The 17,430-nt window shown below is 45.0% G+C and overlaps 2 protein-coding genes across 2 annotated transcripts; both read right to left on the bottom strand.

The window, feature by feature from the left end:
- Positions 1–287: 287 nt before the first annotated feature.
- LOC128252917 (uncharacterized) lies at positions 288–1,781 on the bottom strand. The gene is made up of 2 exons (XM_052981134.1): positions 905–1,781; positions 288–832 (listed from the first exon to the last, which is right to left on the bottom strand). Exons 1-2 carry the CDS (start codon positions 1,623–1,625, stop codon positions 495–497), a joined length of 1,059 nt encoding a protein of 352 aa, XP_052837094.1. The 5' UTR covers positions 1,626–1,781; the 3' UTR covers positions 288–494.
- A 584-nt stretch (positions 1,782–2,365) lies between these two features.
- On the bottom strand, positions 2,366–16,610 carry LOC128265095 (protein hedgehog). Its single transcript, XM_053000915.1, has 3 exons — positions 15,822–16,610; positions 7,430–7,691; positions 2,366–3,289 (listed from the first exon to the last, which is right to left on the bottom strand). Exons 1-3 carry the CDS (start codon positions 16,281–16,283, stop codon positions 2,616–2,618), a joined length of 1,398 nt encoding a protein of 465 aa, XP_052856875.1. The 5' UTR covers positions 16,284–16,610; the 3' UTR covers positions 2,366–2,615.
- Positions 16,611–17,430: the final 820 nt, after the last annotated feature.

Here is a 17,430-nt window from a genome sequence, read left to right as displayed (position 1 = left end):
TTTCTGCTGTAGAATTTTCTGAAACTTTTTCGACGCAAATATACAGTAATAACGTTTGTTCATTTAATTTAAAATTACATTTTTGAAAGTTATCTAAAAGAAAGTTCTTACCAAATGTTATTTTATTTTTGATTTCCCATTTTCATATTTTTTAATTAAACCTTGAAAATCATATATAAATAAATATAGGCACTTAACACGTATACAAAAGTTTTGTTTAAATACAAATATTTAATTTGTTTTTAAATTAAAATCTAAGTTTTCCAAATTGTGGAACACATACCTATTCTATATGGAGACATTGAGAATGCAAGGAGAGCATAAAATTAATTTGTTTTCAGCAAACCAGTTTGAACAAATGGCTTAGTTTAAGTATCTTTTAGTAACATACGTGCACAGAAAAATTCTTAGTAGATATACGTTAAAACAGCAGTTTTGAAAAAATTAAATATGCGAAATAGAGTTAAACACATTTTTGAAAACAGCATTGCTGGTTAGGACACTGAGTTATTAAGCTTATCCGCTCCCCTGAGACGGCAGCGCACACAACTGGCGGAGTCGGCGGGCACCTGGGAGTATCTTTTTGTCCAGGACCTGTGCTTCCCGCAGATTTTCTCGGGCGTCTTCTTGGGGATTTCAAATCGGACTTTCTTGCGCCTAGGGGACGGGGTTTTCACAATCTTCTTGGGAGACTTTGAAGTGTCCAGAAAGGCGTCTTTGTTGAACTCCTCGCGTAGATGACTCAGCTGGGGGTCGTTCATGTTAATCTCGACCATGGGTACGGCATCCAGAGGTGCGGGTGCTGCCTGACTGCTGGTCTCTGGTTCATCGTCTGTAAATAAGTATGTATTGTAAGATAAATACGATGTCACAAAGGTAACTGGGAAAAAAAGATAAAACTTGCCCAGTAGCTCCACCACGCTTATATCTTTGGATTCCACTAGATCCTCGCCAGCCTCGGCTTCGTAGAATCCATCGGATTGGTCTTCAGCCAGCTGACTGCTCGAGCCCATCCGAATCTCGGAGTCGGAGGCTATGCTCTCGGTTTCATTGACCTGCCCGAAGGCCGTCTCGTTGCGCTTGCGCACAAAGTAGCGCTCCAGTTCGTAGAAGACGTCGTCGAGGACGCTCAGGCGCAACTGCTTCTTGGCCTCGGCCAGGATCACCTCCTCCAGTTCCGTGCGGAGCTCCAGTTCGATTTCCGCCCGTACAGCCTGTTTGCTGGTGCTGAGGAGCTCCTTTTTGTAGGCATCGATCTCGGTGCGAATGAGCTGGGCAGCCTGCAGGCGCCACTGGGCATTGCTCTCCGAGCAGGCTGTCGCTGTGCATCCTGCCACGTCCTGCAGGGCAGCGTGCTCCTCGCCCATCTCCTCCAGTTTGAATTTGACCCCCTGCCGCTGCAGCGCCTTGTGGCGCCTCAGACGTCGATCGGCCGCATGGCATCGCCGCCGGAAGCAGTGCATCTCCTCCAGGCGTAGCCGACAGGCAGGGCATATGTGCTGTGGCAGACCGTCACCGGGCTCGATCTCCAGCGATGTGCAGGCCATTATCCTCAGGGCAGCCGTGCCATTACCGAAAACAGCAAAATCTGCTTCTTTTGCCAGACACAATCGGCAAACATTCATTTTTTGTTTCCAGGATAACTGGAGGATGGCAGTAGAATACGCAGGGGTTTTATTGAAAGTTCGGGACGTAAATTGTTCCTGTATAATCTTTTCTGGGCTCAACTTAAAATTAAACACAAAAAAAAAATTTGAAAAGAAATAAATATAAAGTAGAGGTGGGGCAAGCAAAGTTAATATTATCGATATTTCCATTAAACATCGATAGTCGATAGTTTTTCAATAATCAGCTGACATTTCTCAGGTTGGCAGCTCTTTCTCCAATGTGACCGTATGTTTGTATAACAATGCCGGCTAAAATTCAAAACTTTTAAAAAAGTTCTCCTTTATTGAACACCGTATTTCTTTTAATTTCCCAGTAACTTTAATAAATACCAACGAAAACACACTTGCATTTATCAAACAATTTCATTATATTTCATTAAATATTAAGTATAAATACGCAGTTAACTAATAAGTATTATATACACAATTACAATAAAGTATTCAGTCACTATAATGCTTCTTCTATATACAAAGTACGATATATTTATATCCAATGGCTTGAACTCGCCGCCTCACCTCAATAAATTATGCAATTCAATTCCATTATAATATACAGTAACAGTCGTCTGTGTTCTTCGGGAGTTTGCCGATTGAAAAAAAGGTGTATGTACGTTTCTTTTCATTTAAGGATCTGCGCCGAGGATTGCCTACTTATAGCTAAAATGTTTGCAAAAACAACAAGTCGGGGACGTTTAACAGTGTTTTTTTTTGTTTTTGTTTTTGTTTTCGTTTTCGTTATTGTTATCGTTTTTGATTTCTTTTCCAATAGCTCTTTGCTTTATCGCTTGGGTGGGGTGTTTTGTGGGTGTTTGTTTTGTTGTTTGTGGTAAATAAATAGTACGATCGATTATAAACGATATTCAACATTGAAATACATCAATCATTAGGCATATACATAACTACAGGATATAATACAATACAGGATCGTGGATCGCGGCCAGGGAATGCTCAATCGTGGCGCCAGCTCTGCGGCAGCACGTAATCCTTGACCTTGTAGAGGGCATTGGCATACCAGTGGATGCCATTCTGCCGCTCCGCTTGGGTCACCACCTTCGGCGAACTGTGCAGCTGCTCCTTGGCGGGCAGCCACGCCTCCAGCGTGGACAGAAGACGCATGGGGGCCAGACCCCAGTGGGCCAGCGACTGGCTGTCGATCACCGCATAGCAACTGGCGGCCACCGAGTTGACCACAATGGTGCCCTCGCGGGTAAGGGGCGCCACCACGCCCTTGCTGCGCACACTGCCCACCCGGACGACGCGCTGGGGTCTCAGCTCGCCCGTCTCCGCATCCCGGACGAGCACCTGGTTCTGCTCCACCACGCGATCCGCAAACACGAAGGCCAGCTCCTTTCGCTCCGGCTGCCAAACGCTCACCAAATGAGCCGGCGTCACCGTCAGCACGGCCCCACCGTCCGTGTGCAGCTGCACAAAGTTCTGCATCTGCTCCAGGTTGCGGTCCATGAAGAGGATCACCTCGCTGAAGACGGCCTGTCCGTTGGCGGCCATGCTCAGGACTCGGTCTCCGATGGAGAGCTCACCGAGCGGCTTCTGGACTCCGCTCTCCAGCAGCGCCGTGCTCTCCGGAGTGAAGCAGCCGTGCACGTGGGAGCTGATCGAGGAATCTGCAAGAAGGCAAGGAAAGCATGTGGTTAGAAAGATACGCTTCAAAAGGATTGAACAATTAAATCTTAAAAAATATATATGTTTCACGGGTTTAATAATGCTTTGAAAAAAATTTGATTATAGGTTCTGGATTTTTACAGATTTGGCAACAAATCTTTGCCAGTTTCCAGATTTTGTGGTTCTTCTTTAAAACTAAGCCCCAAAAATAGTTTGATTTTATTTTAAGTCTTATTTCCTTTATTATAAACAAGACTAAGTACCATCAAAATAAAGTTAAGTTCAAAATATGGTTGTTTGGTTGTTTTAGATTTAAAGATTTTGTAATCTTGCATAAAAAAGTGCCTTTTACAAAAACTAAACAATCCCAAAATTTAAATGCTATTTCTGATTTCCAGATAGCTTGCTCGCCCAGGTAATGGCATTAGTTTGCTAATCTAATTTGGCGTTAAGCATCCAATTGCCAAGCCCAACAAGTCAAAAAGGTTTTCACAGATCCGGGGCTGGCCCGTTGCAGCCCAATGTGAAACAATGGGCCCGAAAGGACTGAAAGGACTAGGACTGCCTTTTGCGGCTCGCCAACAAGCCAGTAACATAATGCGATCGGGGAACACAGAGATCGGAGATCTGAGATCAGCAATCTGCAATCTACCACCAGGCATATCAATAACAAGCGGCCGACGTGTTTTTGTTTCGGTTTGCACAAAAATTGTGATCTTGTTTTTCCTACAAGATTAGCCGTGGGATCAGCATCTCAGCATCAGCACCAGCATCATCCCAAGCCGAACTCGAGCCAAAGCGGCTTAGGAATCCCATACTGGCAAAAAAAAAATACAGAAAAAATACAGAAAAAAAGGGGGATGGGCCAGGTAGCAGTTCGTGGTTTGTTTTCCCAACCTTTTTGGCAACCTGTTGGCAATTACCGAACATGCTGCAACCCACCCAAACAATAATCGAAGCGCAGGCCACATTAATCATCATTAATGGGTATCGCATTGCAGGGCCGAACAGGGGCCCACCCAGGTGGATCTGGAAAAATCGGGATGCATTTTGTAGAACTTTCTCTGGGGGCCTTCACACCCGAAGCGCCGCCACTAATGCTGCTGATGCCGCTGCTGCTGCTGCTGCTGCTGCTGCTGCTGCTGTGCTTGTAAAATTCAAATTAAAAATTCCAGACCAAAGGCGACCACTAACCGCGCGCTTTATTATAATGAGTGGCCATAAAATGGCCTTGTTGCGGCTGCCGCAGCCGCTGCCAATGGAATTCCAAAGAAAATGCACCTTCCCAGTTGCCAGCTCGAAATTCCCATTGATGCATTTGGTAAACACAGACGGGCGGACACACAAAAGTGTAGAAACAATAAAAATCGGATTAAATACATATGGCCAGCGGTCTATAAAACCCATAATCGATGGGGACGGGCAGTGGGATCGGGATCGGGATCGGGTTCGAAGTTGGTAGTAGTAATCGGTATAGGGCCCAAAAGAATCGAGTGGACACAAAAGGCAACGGAGAGGAAGCGCGGTAGTAACAAGAAAAATTGGTGTGAAATCTACCTTCAACCAAAACAGGCAAAGGCACAAAAACCCAAACAGAAAACGAAACAGAAACAGAAACCAAAACCAAAACCAAAACCAAAAATGTAAAAGAGGGACAAAAAAGAAAAATCTCAGGCCTCGTCGACGGCGGTGAGTGGAAAGTGAAGAACTTGAAGGGTCATAAATTAATAAACCATTAAAGTGGTTAAAATTATCGTTATTTTATCTTTGTTGTGAAGACTAAACTGATAAATTATTACAAAACAGAGGACAGCCGCTTGTTGTTGGCTTGGTGACTGATCGTTTGGACAGCATTAACATGAACATGCAACAACAGCAAAAGAAACACGAACAGCAACAACAACAACACGCGCTTGGGGGCTTTAATGCGCGCGCGCGCGACACACCAACAACAACAGCAAAGAACAAAAAAATAAAAGAAGAAAAAAAAAATTAGTGTCGACAAAAAGGTTTACAGCCATTACTCTTCGTCGTCGTGCTGCTGCTGCCGCTGCTGCTGCTGCTGCTGCTGTTTAGACCCCCAAACGAAAGACTTAGGCAGCGAACTCGAGGCGCAGCGAATGCTGTGCCAAAACTGTCATAAGCCCGTGGTTTATGTGCAACGGCCTATCAGCAATCAATCGCCCCGTAATTTATTGATAGCTCGCAGCAGCAGCAGCAGCAGCAGCAGCAGTGGGAACACATGGTTTTCGAGCAGGAGCAGAGGACCAATGGACCACACACACACATGTGGCTGGATGGCCGCCTGCTTGCCACTTGTTCGTCGGCCGACCTTTTGATATTGCCCAAGAGGAGAGTGTGAGAGGGCCCAGGATGACAGCAGGATCCAGGTTCAAAAACTAACGGCGGCGGCTCCTTTCATAAGCAATTAGATGCAATGAGCAAGGACACTCGGCTCGGTTTCCTTTCCCTTTCCCCTTCCCCTTCCCCTTTCCCTTCCCTTCTGATCCTTTGTCCTGCCATCCTGCAATCTTTATGGGCCGCCACCAAAAGTCACAATATTGTGACTCGACTGACTGCGTGTGTGGGAAAGAGGCGTGGCATCTCTTGTAATTGTACATGGAAATTAAATGAACAACTGACAGCCAGTCGCACCCAAAGTGTCTGTTTTGTGTGTGAGTGTGTGGGGGGAAACTTGAAAGGGAAAATCCCTGTAAAGCCGCTAAAGAAATGCAAAAATCGAGAAAAAATAAAAGGCCAAAGAAGAGATAGAGAGAGAGAGAGAGAGAGAGAGAGAGAGATAGAGCAAATGTTGGCAAGAAAACTTAATTGTCTTGGCCCGTTTTTGGTTGGCTGATCGGGCCCGGGCCAAAAGCATTTTCTTCTCGGTCTTTGGGGCAGTTTCGTTATGTTTCGGGGAAAACTGGTTGCTGGCCATAATGGCAGCTCACAGATACACACTTTGAGCAGCCGCAGCCAGGCCCGTCTTAACTGATGATGCTAACTTGCTGGCCGTTCGGTTTCAGTGTTTTTTTTTCAATTAGGCCCGCGCTCAGGTTTTAGCCCGGCATTTAATTCATCTTTGCCCCGTTGCTGTTGCCCGTTGCCCGTTGCCTGTTGCCTGTTTCTGTTGCCTGCTTCTCCGTTTCTTGGCCACTGCTGCTGCCTGAGAAACGCTTTGGGTGTCGTATCATCAATTCGTTTAATTTGACAGGCGCAAACCTAAACATGTCAAAACAACAGCCATGCGGTTAGTGGTGGTTGCCGCCTCTGGAGCCGAGTCTCGGGTCCAGTCCCCAGTTCCCAGAGTCCGGTTTTCGGACTTTGTTGCCGCTTGTTGCTGCTTATTCCCCTTTCGATCTTGCCACTTTGGACAGGCACAGGCACAGGCACAGGCACAGGCACAGGCACTGCAGCAGCCGTGGCCAATTTGGCGGATGCGAAGTGCAGGGCGAGCGGCTGAAATTTGCCAACGCCTGTCAGCTTAGCGATCGCCAGTACGAAACATGCGAAATTACGCTTGTTAGTGTCACTTCTGGCTAACTGAGCAGGCCCACCCATCACCCAGCACCTCACCCAGGGCTTATTACTTCCTACAGATGAACTAACTTGAAACAGCTTCAGTCATTTCTAAGGTCTTTCCTAAAATGAGTAACTACATCTAATTAAAAGCAGTTGTTATTGCTCATCAGCTTTGAGTATAAGCTAATCTAAAAAAAAATACGCCAAATAAATCTATTAGACATAAACTTGTTTAATAAATTACTTTAAATACTTCAGTTTTGTATCTGTAAGAACACTAAATTTTGGAATTCCCTAACTTGTTTTTCGCATAAAAATATTTTGTTTAGCTTTGAATCATGAGATGACTATTCAAGTAAATTTTTCATTACTATTTATTACCAACTATCTTCTATTTTTCTGTCTAAGCAAAGTTAAAGATTACAAATGTGAGTAATAGTTTAAGATTAATCTTAGATGTAATGACATTTTCAATAAACGGAATAGCTGGTTGCATAACATTGGTAAAACCACAAAACCGGAAAACTGCCCGCTATGAATAATGACCAAATCATGAATGTCAAAGCGTAAGCCCATTAGGGGCCCCTTCCCACGATTAAGTAAATTATGTGGACAATTACCTGACTTGACGGAGCAGTAGATGTGGCGCCGGCTGACGTAGGAGACCCAGTCGAAGCCGGCCTCGACGGCCAGGCGGGCCAGCATGCCGTACTTGGACTGGTCGCGGTCGGAGGTGGCGATGGTCACCGCCCGGCCCTCGTAGTGCAGCGACTCCTGCCCGTGCTGGTAATCCTCGTCCCAGCTCTCGGTGACCAGCAGGCGGATGCCGGGCCACTCGTTCATCACCGAGTAGGCCAGCACGTTCAGCTTCTCCTTGCAGCGCTGAAAAGGGCAGAGAGTGGAGATGGAGATCGATTAGGCATTAGGTATTGTTAATAGCCAGGCCAGCGCCAGACGCCATGTTTAATTCACCACTGCGTGGTATATACCACGCACACGTGCAAGCGAGATGGATATAGTGCTTGTGAGGGGCGTGGCATGCGGGCGTTCATTCCGGTGGCCCAAAGGGCACAACGCGTTCATTTTTGCTTGGTCTTCAGTGGGGACTGACATATATGTATCTCGGTTTACTAATACACTTAACACAAAAATTTAAGAACGAAAAAATCAAAAACAAATTTTTTGTTTTCGCATTTTTAAGGAATATTTTTTATTGAAAAAAAAAAAACAATGACCATTTGTCTAGAATTTTGTGTCTGCCTAATAGGAAAGTGTGGAAATCCCAAAGTGTTTTATTTTTTTTTTTGGTTTTTACAATAATTAAATTGTTTTACTGCGTATTATAAAATAAATAAATGTTAGAAACCCAAAAATTTACAAAATCAAAGGTGCGTTTATAATTGCCACCAGGAATTCTCCTAAAATCATTTTTGACTTAATCCGATTTCAAAAAAGCCATTATTTTGGAACTAAACCACTACGAATGTACTCAAATCGGGGTAGGCATTTTTTTTCCAAGTGCACCCACCTTTCCCGATCTGTGAGTCTGCCCTTTTTGGCCGCATCCTTTGAACCTGTTGCTGCAACCTCAACAAACAGGCGATCGTGTTTGCCCAGTTCCCTTTTGGCCAAAGGCTTATTTGCCCATGCTTACGCGCAATTCAAACACTGACCCTCCATGGTGACCCTAACCCACGCTCAAACTCGAACTCGAACTCGAAGATAGACCTTTTATTTTCTCCCTTTTCACTCTTTGTTTTTCCTGTCGATAATATGAAAATGCTTACGCTTTGTTTGCCAATGTGGTGGGTGCTCATCCGTTTGTCGGCTCGTTTCCATTTGATTTTTTGTGAAGTAGAGGATTGGGGTGGAAATAAATATGCCAGCCAAGCAGAAAAGGATTCGAATAAGTCTATGCAAATATTTGAGATCCGAAATAAGAAAAAAAAAATTACCAAGACGGCAACAAAGTATCTTAAAGATTGAGTCGGCCGCAAAATCAATTATCAACGGACAGAGCCCGGTTGACAGGATGTTGCCTTTGTGGGCAAACAGAATTCGAGCCGTAAAATCAATTTGCGCCACAGAGATCCTTTTTTCTTTTTTGTTTCTTTTTTTCTTTTTTGACAAACCACAGCGATCAGTTTTTGCCCTTTTGGGCTTATGTTTTGATGAGGTGTGGATCTGTAGCGGCCTGTGTTTGCTATTATTTGGCCAAAACAGAGCTGCCAAATTTGTCACACAGCTGCGGAGCACTCGCAACTGTGGCAAATTGAGGTGGCAGCGGCAGTGGCAGTGGCAGTGGCAGGCCGCATTCCGGGAAGAGTTCAATGATATTTGCCTACGCCAACCCTGCAGCAGTGCAACTTTGCTTTATTAAAAGGCTTAACCAGTCGAGAGTCGTGAGTCGAGAGTCGAAAGCCAAGAGCCAAGCCGTGCTAATGAGCACAAAAAGCGTAACGACAAACAGAGGATGGATATGGACATGTGTATGGATATATCCATTGAGCTATGGTTGGGGGAAAGACAAACGCTTTTGTCTTAAGCACTGCCAACGATGTTTACCCAACATGCTAATGCATTGAGCTCGAATTCGAATCGATGCGCTGGACGCGCAATGAACAAACAACGGCCGGCTCAGATCTCAGATCTGGGATCTGGCATCTGGGATCTGGGATCTCGAAACTCGGTTCTTATAGATCGCATATTCCAGGGCCCTGGGATACGAACTCCCAGTTCGTTTGCCGACGGGTGCGTAAGGTAAACATTTACGGATACACGGCGTCGGCAGCCCAAAAAGATGGCTAAATAATGTGTGTGCCTGGTAAGTGGCCGTTAGACAACAGCGTCAAGTGTAAATAAGCCCGTGCCCGGGCATCTCGGGGCATCGGAAAACCCCCATTCCATACCCATACCCATACGCATACCCATACCCATACCCATATACATAGCCCCTTCCCTTCCCAACCAAAAAGCTGCATTAATTAGACATTCAACAAGGTGTGAACTTTGCCCAACCATTACCCCGAAAAGGGGAAAATCAGAAATCCGACCACGCCCCATTGTGTGTGCGTGTGTTTACACGGGACTGCATTCGATTGCCTACAGCTTTCCACCTCAAATTTGGCTATTTCGGTTTTAGTTTTTTTTCTTTTTTATACCCCCACCATTTCGACTGATGCGTTTTTAATGGCCGCGCGACTGCAGTTTTATTGATTTAAATTGTCTGGCTGGCTGCCAATTTGACGCTTTTAATGGTCGGGCGAAATTATTATGGCACGCAGATTATTAGGCACTCATCATCATTAGGCCGTAGCCAAGACAAGACAAGACAAGCCAAGACGAGTTGGCCAAGTCAAGTTGGCTTAATAGCCCGCTCCTCGCACCCGGAGACAAGTTTGGGGGCTTTGTTTGTTTTGGCCAGGCCCATCCCATGCCAGTGCCTGTTTTTTTTTTTTTTTTTTTTTTTTTGCAATGGTCTCGGATTACTCGGTACCCCAGGGAAACCGACGATTAGGAAACGACACAATTTAACGACATAATTCAAGTGCGCATTAAGTTACCGCAGCCAGGGGAGTCAGAGTCACCCCTTTTTTTTTTACCATATTCCGATGCACGTGCTCTATGGTGTAAGCAGATATGGCATATCCTTTGATTCCCGGCACTGATTGCGATCGCAGAGGAAGCGAAAACTTACAACTGAGGAAGCGACACAGGATATAGTCAAAAAAAAAAAAAAAAAAAAACAAGACGAGCAAGGAGAAACTCCGAAGAAATCACGTCACCCACCCGATGTGTATAGTGTGTAGGTATAGTATGCGATATGTGTGTCAACGGGGACTGAGGTGGGCCACTTGAGGGGCCGCCACTTAGGTGGCAACTTAGGGTTTCTCGGATTCTGGAGTCTGGATCTGGATCTGGAATGCCTCTCGTCTTTTAACGCCCTGTGTGGCCCACTTGAGCACACAGATTTCCTCACTTAATTGGCGAACTGTTATGGATCCCCTGATTGATTCAAGTGCAATGGGCTCCAGGGCCAATGCCAATCCGCAGCTCCATTCACTGTTTATTTGTGTTGCAAATCTATTCACAGCTCTCTTCGTTAGAATTAGCGGCGGTCTTTGATTGTTTACGATGCGCTGGCAGCGCAATTATTACAGCGCAAAAATCGAATATCGACAGAAACAGAAATAAAATGGGAAAAGCGAAAAGGGACAGTCCAGCGTCTGAAGCTTTAATTAATTGGAAACGGACTGTGTTTACGGAATCTCGAGTGAGATCGCCGCACACTCAGGGTCCGAAGTTTGCTCCTGTCTGTTTGTTTTCGCTTTTTGTTTCGATTATAAATGGCAGGGCATTAAAAAGTGGAAACCTTTATTGGATTAATGGGGGATTAAGATTGCTGTATGGCTGCTAATTGAATTTTTACCACTTTGAAGCATTTCTTTAAAGAATGTGTTGGCTGACGCTTGGTAAGTTTGTTCCTCATACCATTTACTTGTAAAAATGTTTATTTATTCAATTTTGTAGCCCCCCCCCCCCAACGCATTACAAACGCTCGTAAATCTCGCGTCAAATAAATGTCCATAAGAGGAAGGCGTCATTTTATTGTTATTAATTAAATGCTATTAATTTGCAGAAATCGTAAATTAAATCTCAGTTGTGGCCTATTGCCTCACCTGCCTCGCGTCTGCCTGCCACATTTAATGTCCCCCCGGCGATCAGCAAAAGTCATTTGGAGGAGTCCCAGTCTCAGGCTCAGTCTCAGTTTAAGTCTCAGCAGTCACAGGTAAAAGCCGAGAGTTCGGGCCGGGTCTTAAATGATAAGCGCCATAATCCCTGATGTGTGATTAACTTTGATGATGAGTTATGAGCCGCACATTGGCACTGATGGGCCAGCGAGGATGGGGCTTCGCGGGGCTTTGGGCTTCAATGCTCCAATGCTCCAATGCTCCAATGTTCCAATGACTTGCAGGAATTGAGAGGAGCCAGAGCCATGTGAAATGTGAGTCACTCGCCCAGCAGTAATGTGATAGCCGCGACGCGATCTCTGATCGCCATCTCCTCCGGCGTAAGTTCATAAAAGTTTTATGCAAATAAAGCAAAAGTCAGAGCCAGAGACAGAGACAGAGGCAGAGCCAAAAGGCAGAGCAAATATCGATGGCATTTTGGGCCAACAAATCCTTGAACATTCGCGCTTGAGTGCCCTCGTAAAAGTATCAAATTGATTAATAATAATATAAAAGCATCTCGCACAAAAGCAAAACAAACAGCGCGAATGCGGAACGAGCAGGGACACTCCGCTTTATATGGGTTTTTTGGATGGCGATGGGGACTTTGGCGATTTGTCCACTTTGCCTGACTGATGTTTGTTTGATAAGTTTGATTACTTTGTTGCCCGCAGGAATGTTCCCACGAAATTGGCTGATGTTTTGCTTATCGCAGCATTTGACGTGATTTGATTTGAGTTTTTTTGGCAATGGAAAACTGAAACTAAAGCTCTGACATCATCCCGCCCAGCGTTTTCTTCTTTAGTTTTTTTTTTTTTTTTGGTTTTTTGTCATAATAGGATCAATTTTGAGTCATAATGCTCTATTAAAATTCCTTGGGCTGAGGGCTTACTTTGATTTGATTTGATTTGAGTTGATTTGATGGTGATGTTGATGTGCATGTCTGGAAGAGCAGAGAATGAAGTCGGAGGAGTAGGACTGGGACTGGGACTGCTGCATGCATGTCAATAATCATATCGGATTACCCATTGGCTTTGCCCTCAGCCCCATTGTTGCTACAATTTATGAAATTTTAGAACTTATGCTGCGGCTTTTGACGCATTCTTTTGTCCATCCACAGCCACAGACACATCCACATCGACAGCCACATCCATCTGTCCGCTGCGGTTTCTGCTGCTTGTCTAATCCCGTGGCATTCGAGATACTTCAGTTGGCACCGAAAAGGCGTGTTCCCTAGACACATTTGCCTGTAATTACCTCAGCCAATGACTTGTCATAAGCTTCAGCACTTTACGATGCTCTTTGGGTTTTGCCACTTTATGCCCATTGCTGAAATGCAATTTCGCAATTCGTTTATGCAACAAACTGCACAAAACACACCCACTCACCCCACAGAAACAGTCAGGGACACACAGTTAGCAGTCCGTTGTGTGAGCGTTTTAAATGGCCACAACGAATTGTTTACCGGCTGAAAAATTCACGCACAGCGGCCAGTAAGTCACTCGGTCTGATAGCCACATCCAAATCCGAATCCACATAAAATGCGTTTTAGTTGCGCTGCTGGTCCTCAAAAACTGAAATACTGAAAATCTGAAAATCTCAATGTCACTGGCAATGGCAATGGCAATGGGAATGGCACTTCGGTAGCGGAACAGTTGCCGTTGTAAATATTTGCCTCGGCGAACAACAGGATTTTTATGGGCCCCGAGTGTCCTTGGCCGTTTAGTCAAATGCCCGAAGGACCTTGGCCTTTGGTGTCACTGCGATACTGCTGCCGTGCGAGCAACTGTTAATTGTTCGCCAGTTTCTAGAAAAGGCTGCGATACCTTCTGATTGCATATCAAATTCAAGGTAACATCTGAAATGGCTAAATGGCTAAATCGCTGGCCAGCCATTTAGAGTCCCCCGATGGGCGCGTGGCAGTTGCAAAAGGCAATTTGGGAAAAGTTTTTCGAGTGAAACTCTAGTCGGCCAACAACTGTTTCGACATGTGGATTATTCGAGTGTGGTTCGAGTACAGTAAAATCAGATCTTAGAGATCTGAATCTTTACCGGGAACCACTAACAACTGACTAACACCATAACTACACCATAAGTCGATATAGTGAAAGTCATTATAGCAATAGTGTTATATTATAATCTTAAATCAACTATATTATTCGGTTGACAGCCGTAATCTGTCTCCTCATAGTTTTGATTAAAGTCGTGTTGTTCAACCTTAAATCGTGGCCAAGGAAACTGGAAGTCCACCATAAAAGTTTAATAGCCTGTTTATGAAGCTTATCAATAATAAGGTTATTTTTACACCTGCTTAGCACTTAAAATTTCATTAAAATAACAAAAAACTGCCAGATAAGCGACCGTGCCCATGAGAAGCGTGCCGATTATATTGTATATCAGCCACTTTAATGTCGGCCCTCTTAGGGGGGCTTGACTGTTGACCAGTCTGTCGACGGTATTGCAACCGCCACACTGTTGGCTAATTGGAACTGCTGTGGCATTAACCACTTGTTTTAGCTGTTTAGCTGTCTAGCTGTTTTGCACTTTAAAACCCAACCAACCCCCCAGCGAGTGGCCATCCCCTCTTAGCTTTCCCGGCCCCTCCCCTTCCTCCCCCGTTTTTAGGGCGATAAGATATTGCTATTCCTCGCCTTAGCCGGCGTCTTAACATACATTTTTCTGCCAGCGATATAGCACAACCTTCAAGTACTTGCACAGAAAGATAATTTTAAATGTTCAAAGATTTACCGATTTTGATTAGAAAATCAGAATGTTCTCTTTTTCGGGTTGTAATATAATACAATACAATAAAGACATGTATAAATGAGAATTAAAAGATACCAGATATTACAATTTTGTTAACAATATTTCAATATAGAAGTCTAGCAATAAACTTAAAAATACAAAATTCAAAACTAAATTAAAAATTCGTATAAAATATTGATCTTGATTGTTTCAAGGTGAACTTATTTTTTTTCGGTGCCAGCATATAGCTACACATGTTGGCAAACACAGAGTGACTATCTGGTGGATAGTACGCGTGTGTATTGGCAAACGGGCTACTTTGCTGCCGTCCGCTTATCAGACAAACGCCGGTGATAGGCGGCAAATGCTCGCGTGCCTCGTTTTGGGGGCACAGACATGAGGGGGGGGGCGGCGGAGTGGTGGTTAAGTGAAAACCTGGTAAACACCGGCACTCGTAATCCCCCGCACTCGATACCCTGTTTGTTGTTCAGCGCGAAACGGAAAGTGCATTCGAACGCTGGCGAACGAACACAATGTTGATTGAACTATTTGCAATGATGATCCCCGGATCGATTGGGCCTGAGGTTGTTGAACGCGACATTTGTTTGTTTGGATTTGGGACCGCTTGGCAGCTTTATGGCTCAGTTGCCTGGAATTCAGTGCGCTATCTACCTTTCGTCCCCTTGGCTTTCAAGTATCGGGCTTCCTGTTATTTGGCACTGGCGAAATAAGTGCAGCACTGCGATAAGATGCATAATTAATCATAATGGCCAATGCTCAAAACTAATGCGATATTTTTTTTTGCCCGCCTTTATGGCTCGCAGCCATAAAGTTTGTGAAATAGCCAATGCGAGCCGATGATTGGGCACTTTTCCGCCACGTAGCGTTTATCAATGGGCACTGAGTGGCACAATCTCGTGCCATCGCCATCGGCTCGATCGCTAGATAGCGACCACACCAGCGCCAGCGATTAGCGATTGCTAATTTGACAACTGAATTTGTGTTCACGGGTGGGCAAAATATGAGGGCAGTGCGCAATAGGGATGGAATTAGCCTAGCCCCAGAACGGAACCCAGCAGTCTATATAGACATGGCTGTAGCCCCAGAAATCGGGGCAATATCAGCTATGAAAATTCCATCTGAGTGCCGTACTACAAGCCACAAAATTTCCGATTGATTTGTTTCTATTGCTATAGACTAACAAGCGTGCTCATATCGGAAACTTGACATTTCATTTGATATAGGTGTTAGTCATTTTATTGTTAGCAAGGGTTATGACTTGGTTTTATAATATTTTCTTTCATTGCTTCTTAATTTAATTGTGTCACTTTACACTAATAGAACGTTAATCATGAATAATGGTAATATGATTTGAACAACATAACATGGATTAATCATTTGGAAAAACTAACATAATTAGTCATCCTGCATGACTTAATATTGGGTGGTAATAATAACTTTCTAAGTCACGTTGGATCTCCCAATTTTTGATATATCACCAGCACTGTCAATTGTGATGTATGGTTTGTTGGCTTACCTTGCTCATCAAACGATCCGCTCCAGTGCCCTCCTCGTCGCGGAAAAGGATGTCCCGGTTGTAGTTCGGCACCAGGTCCTTGAATTTGGGCGAATCCCGCCGGATCTCGCCCTCCCGAGGTCCGGAGGCGCCGTTTGTGTACTCGGAGAGATTGGGTATGGTCTGCTTGAGGACCAGCGGGTACAGGTTGCGCGCCCTATGACGGCCCAGTCCTCGGCCAGGACCGCAGCTGTGGCCCGGGGTGAAATTCAATGGCAAGACCAGCAGCAGCATGGCCATCAGCGAGGTCAGCCTGTTGATGCAACGCTGCGTATGCGCAATGTGGCGCATCGTTTGCGATTCTAGAGATGCGGAAACGGAGCTCGAGTTCAATTTGGCGCTGGAACTGTGGCATTTGACGTCCAACGAGAGACAGGTGACACTGGCGGCACTGGCCCAAGGCACAGAGCTGATGCTATCCATTATTTATTTTGGATATTTGTTGTTCGCTTTATATATTTTTTTTGTTATTTAGCACTTCACTTTTGGCACACTGAGACACTGAGGCGGCGACGGCGGTTTATTTTTATTTTTTTTTTTTGTTTTACTATCTAACCTGGCTAAATCGAAACTTGAATCGGCGGAATCGCAGGTCCTAACTTAACTGTCGCTCTTACTGTTCTCCGCTGAACTGGCAGTTAGCTCTCGGATCGGACAACCGTTGCGCTCGCACTGTGATTGACAAATGACATTTCCGAGCGGAGTATCGTGCGCGCAGAGTGTTCGAGTTCGAGTACGAGTACGAGTACGAGTACGCGTACGGGCACGGGTACGAGTAGGGCAGCGAATACGAATACGAGTATGAGTACGAGTACGAGTACGAGGGTGCTTTCGAGAACCCTAGGCCTTGCTGCTCGCTCACTCACTCACACTCGCACACACACACACACAAACACTCAACTGCCCGGAGTTCATTCTGCCTAAGGATGTATGGGTATGGCACTCCACGATCGGGACTGGAGTTCATTTCTATGCTGCCTTGGGAAGCCAAACGAAAGAGCGGGACAACCAGTTGGCATGTGGCATTGGCATACTGACAAGACTGGTTTCCAGGTATTGGTGCCTGGGTCTTCGGGTCTTATGTACTCCTACCACGCCAAGCGATCCGATCGATGCTGGCAACAGATGTTGGATGGTAAGGTATGGATGGTACGGTCCATGTCCATTATATTGCCATACATACATATGCCTGTTGCCAATTGGATGTGCTGGTGTGCGTTCAACAGAAGAGCCGCATCCTCGGCTGCAATTTCTCTTAACACTTGCACTACTAGTCGACTCTTGTGGCTTGTTAGCCTCTTCTGGCCCTGCAACTCCTCCATCTCCATCTCATTGTTCACTTTTTTCCGTTGCCTTTCTTCGTTTTGTTGTTCGTTTCGCTTTATTGCTTGTAAATTAATAATGTTCCGGTTTTTTGTGTATTGTGTGACTCCTGGGCAGCCTTATATGGTATATGGTATGTGGAGTATATAGGTTCAATGCCGCTTCCGTTTGGTAATCTTGACTGAGGAGTTTTTTGCGGGGATATCGAGCTCTAGAGCCTCTAACTTAAGTGTTTTGCGATTGCCAT

The sequence above is a fragment of the Drosophila gunungcola genome, chromosome 3R (assembly GCF_025200985.1).
Source record: "Drosophila gunungcola strain Sukarami chromosome 3R, Dgunungcola_SK_2, whole genome shotgun sequence".
NCBI lineage: Eukaryota > Metazoa > Arthropoda > Insecta > Diptera > Drosophilidae > Drosophila > Drosophila gunungcola.
This window is presented reverse-complemented; position numbering and strand designations above follow the sequence as displayed.

What these genes read in the sequence shown, in the direction of transcription:
- LOC128265095 (XM_053000915.1), bottom strand. Translation starts at nt 16,283, where the DNA reads ATGGATAGCATCAGCTCTGTGCCTTGGGCCAGTGCCGCCAGTGTCACC. An exon ending in CGGATCGTTTGATGAGCAAG is followed by an intron (nt 7,692 to 15,821) that starts GTAAGCCAACAA and finishes TGCCCTTTTCAG; the next exon opens with CGCTGCAAGGAGAAGCTGAA. An exon ending in CTACTGCTCCGTCAAGTCAG is followed by an intron (nt 3,290 to 7,429) that starts GTAATTGTCCAC and finishes GCCTTCTTGCAG; the next exon opens with ATTCCTCGATCAGCTCCCAC.
- LOC128252917 (XM_052981134.1), bottom strand. Translation starts at nt 1,625, where the DNA reads ATGAATGTTTGCCGATTGTGTCTGGCAAAAGAAGCAGATTTTGCTGTT. An exon ending in AAGCGTGGTGGAGCTACTGG is followed by an intron (nt 833 to 904) that starts GCAAGTTTTATC and finishes ACTTATTTACAG; the next exon opens with ACGATGAACCAGAGACCAGC.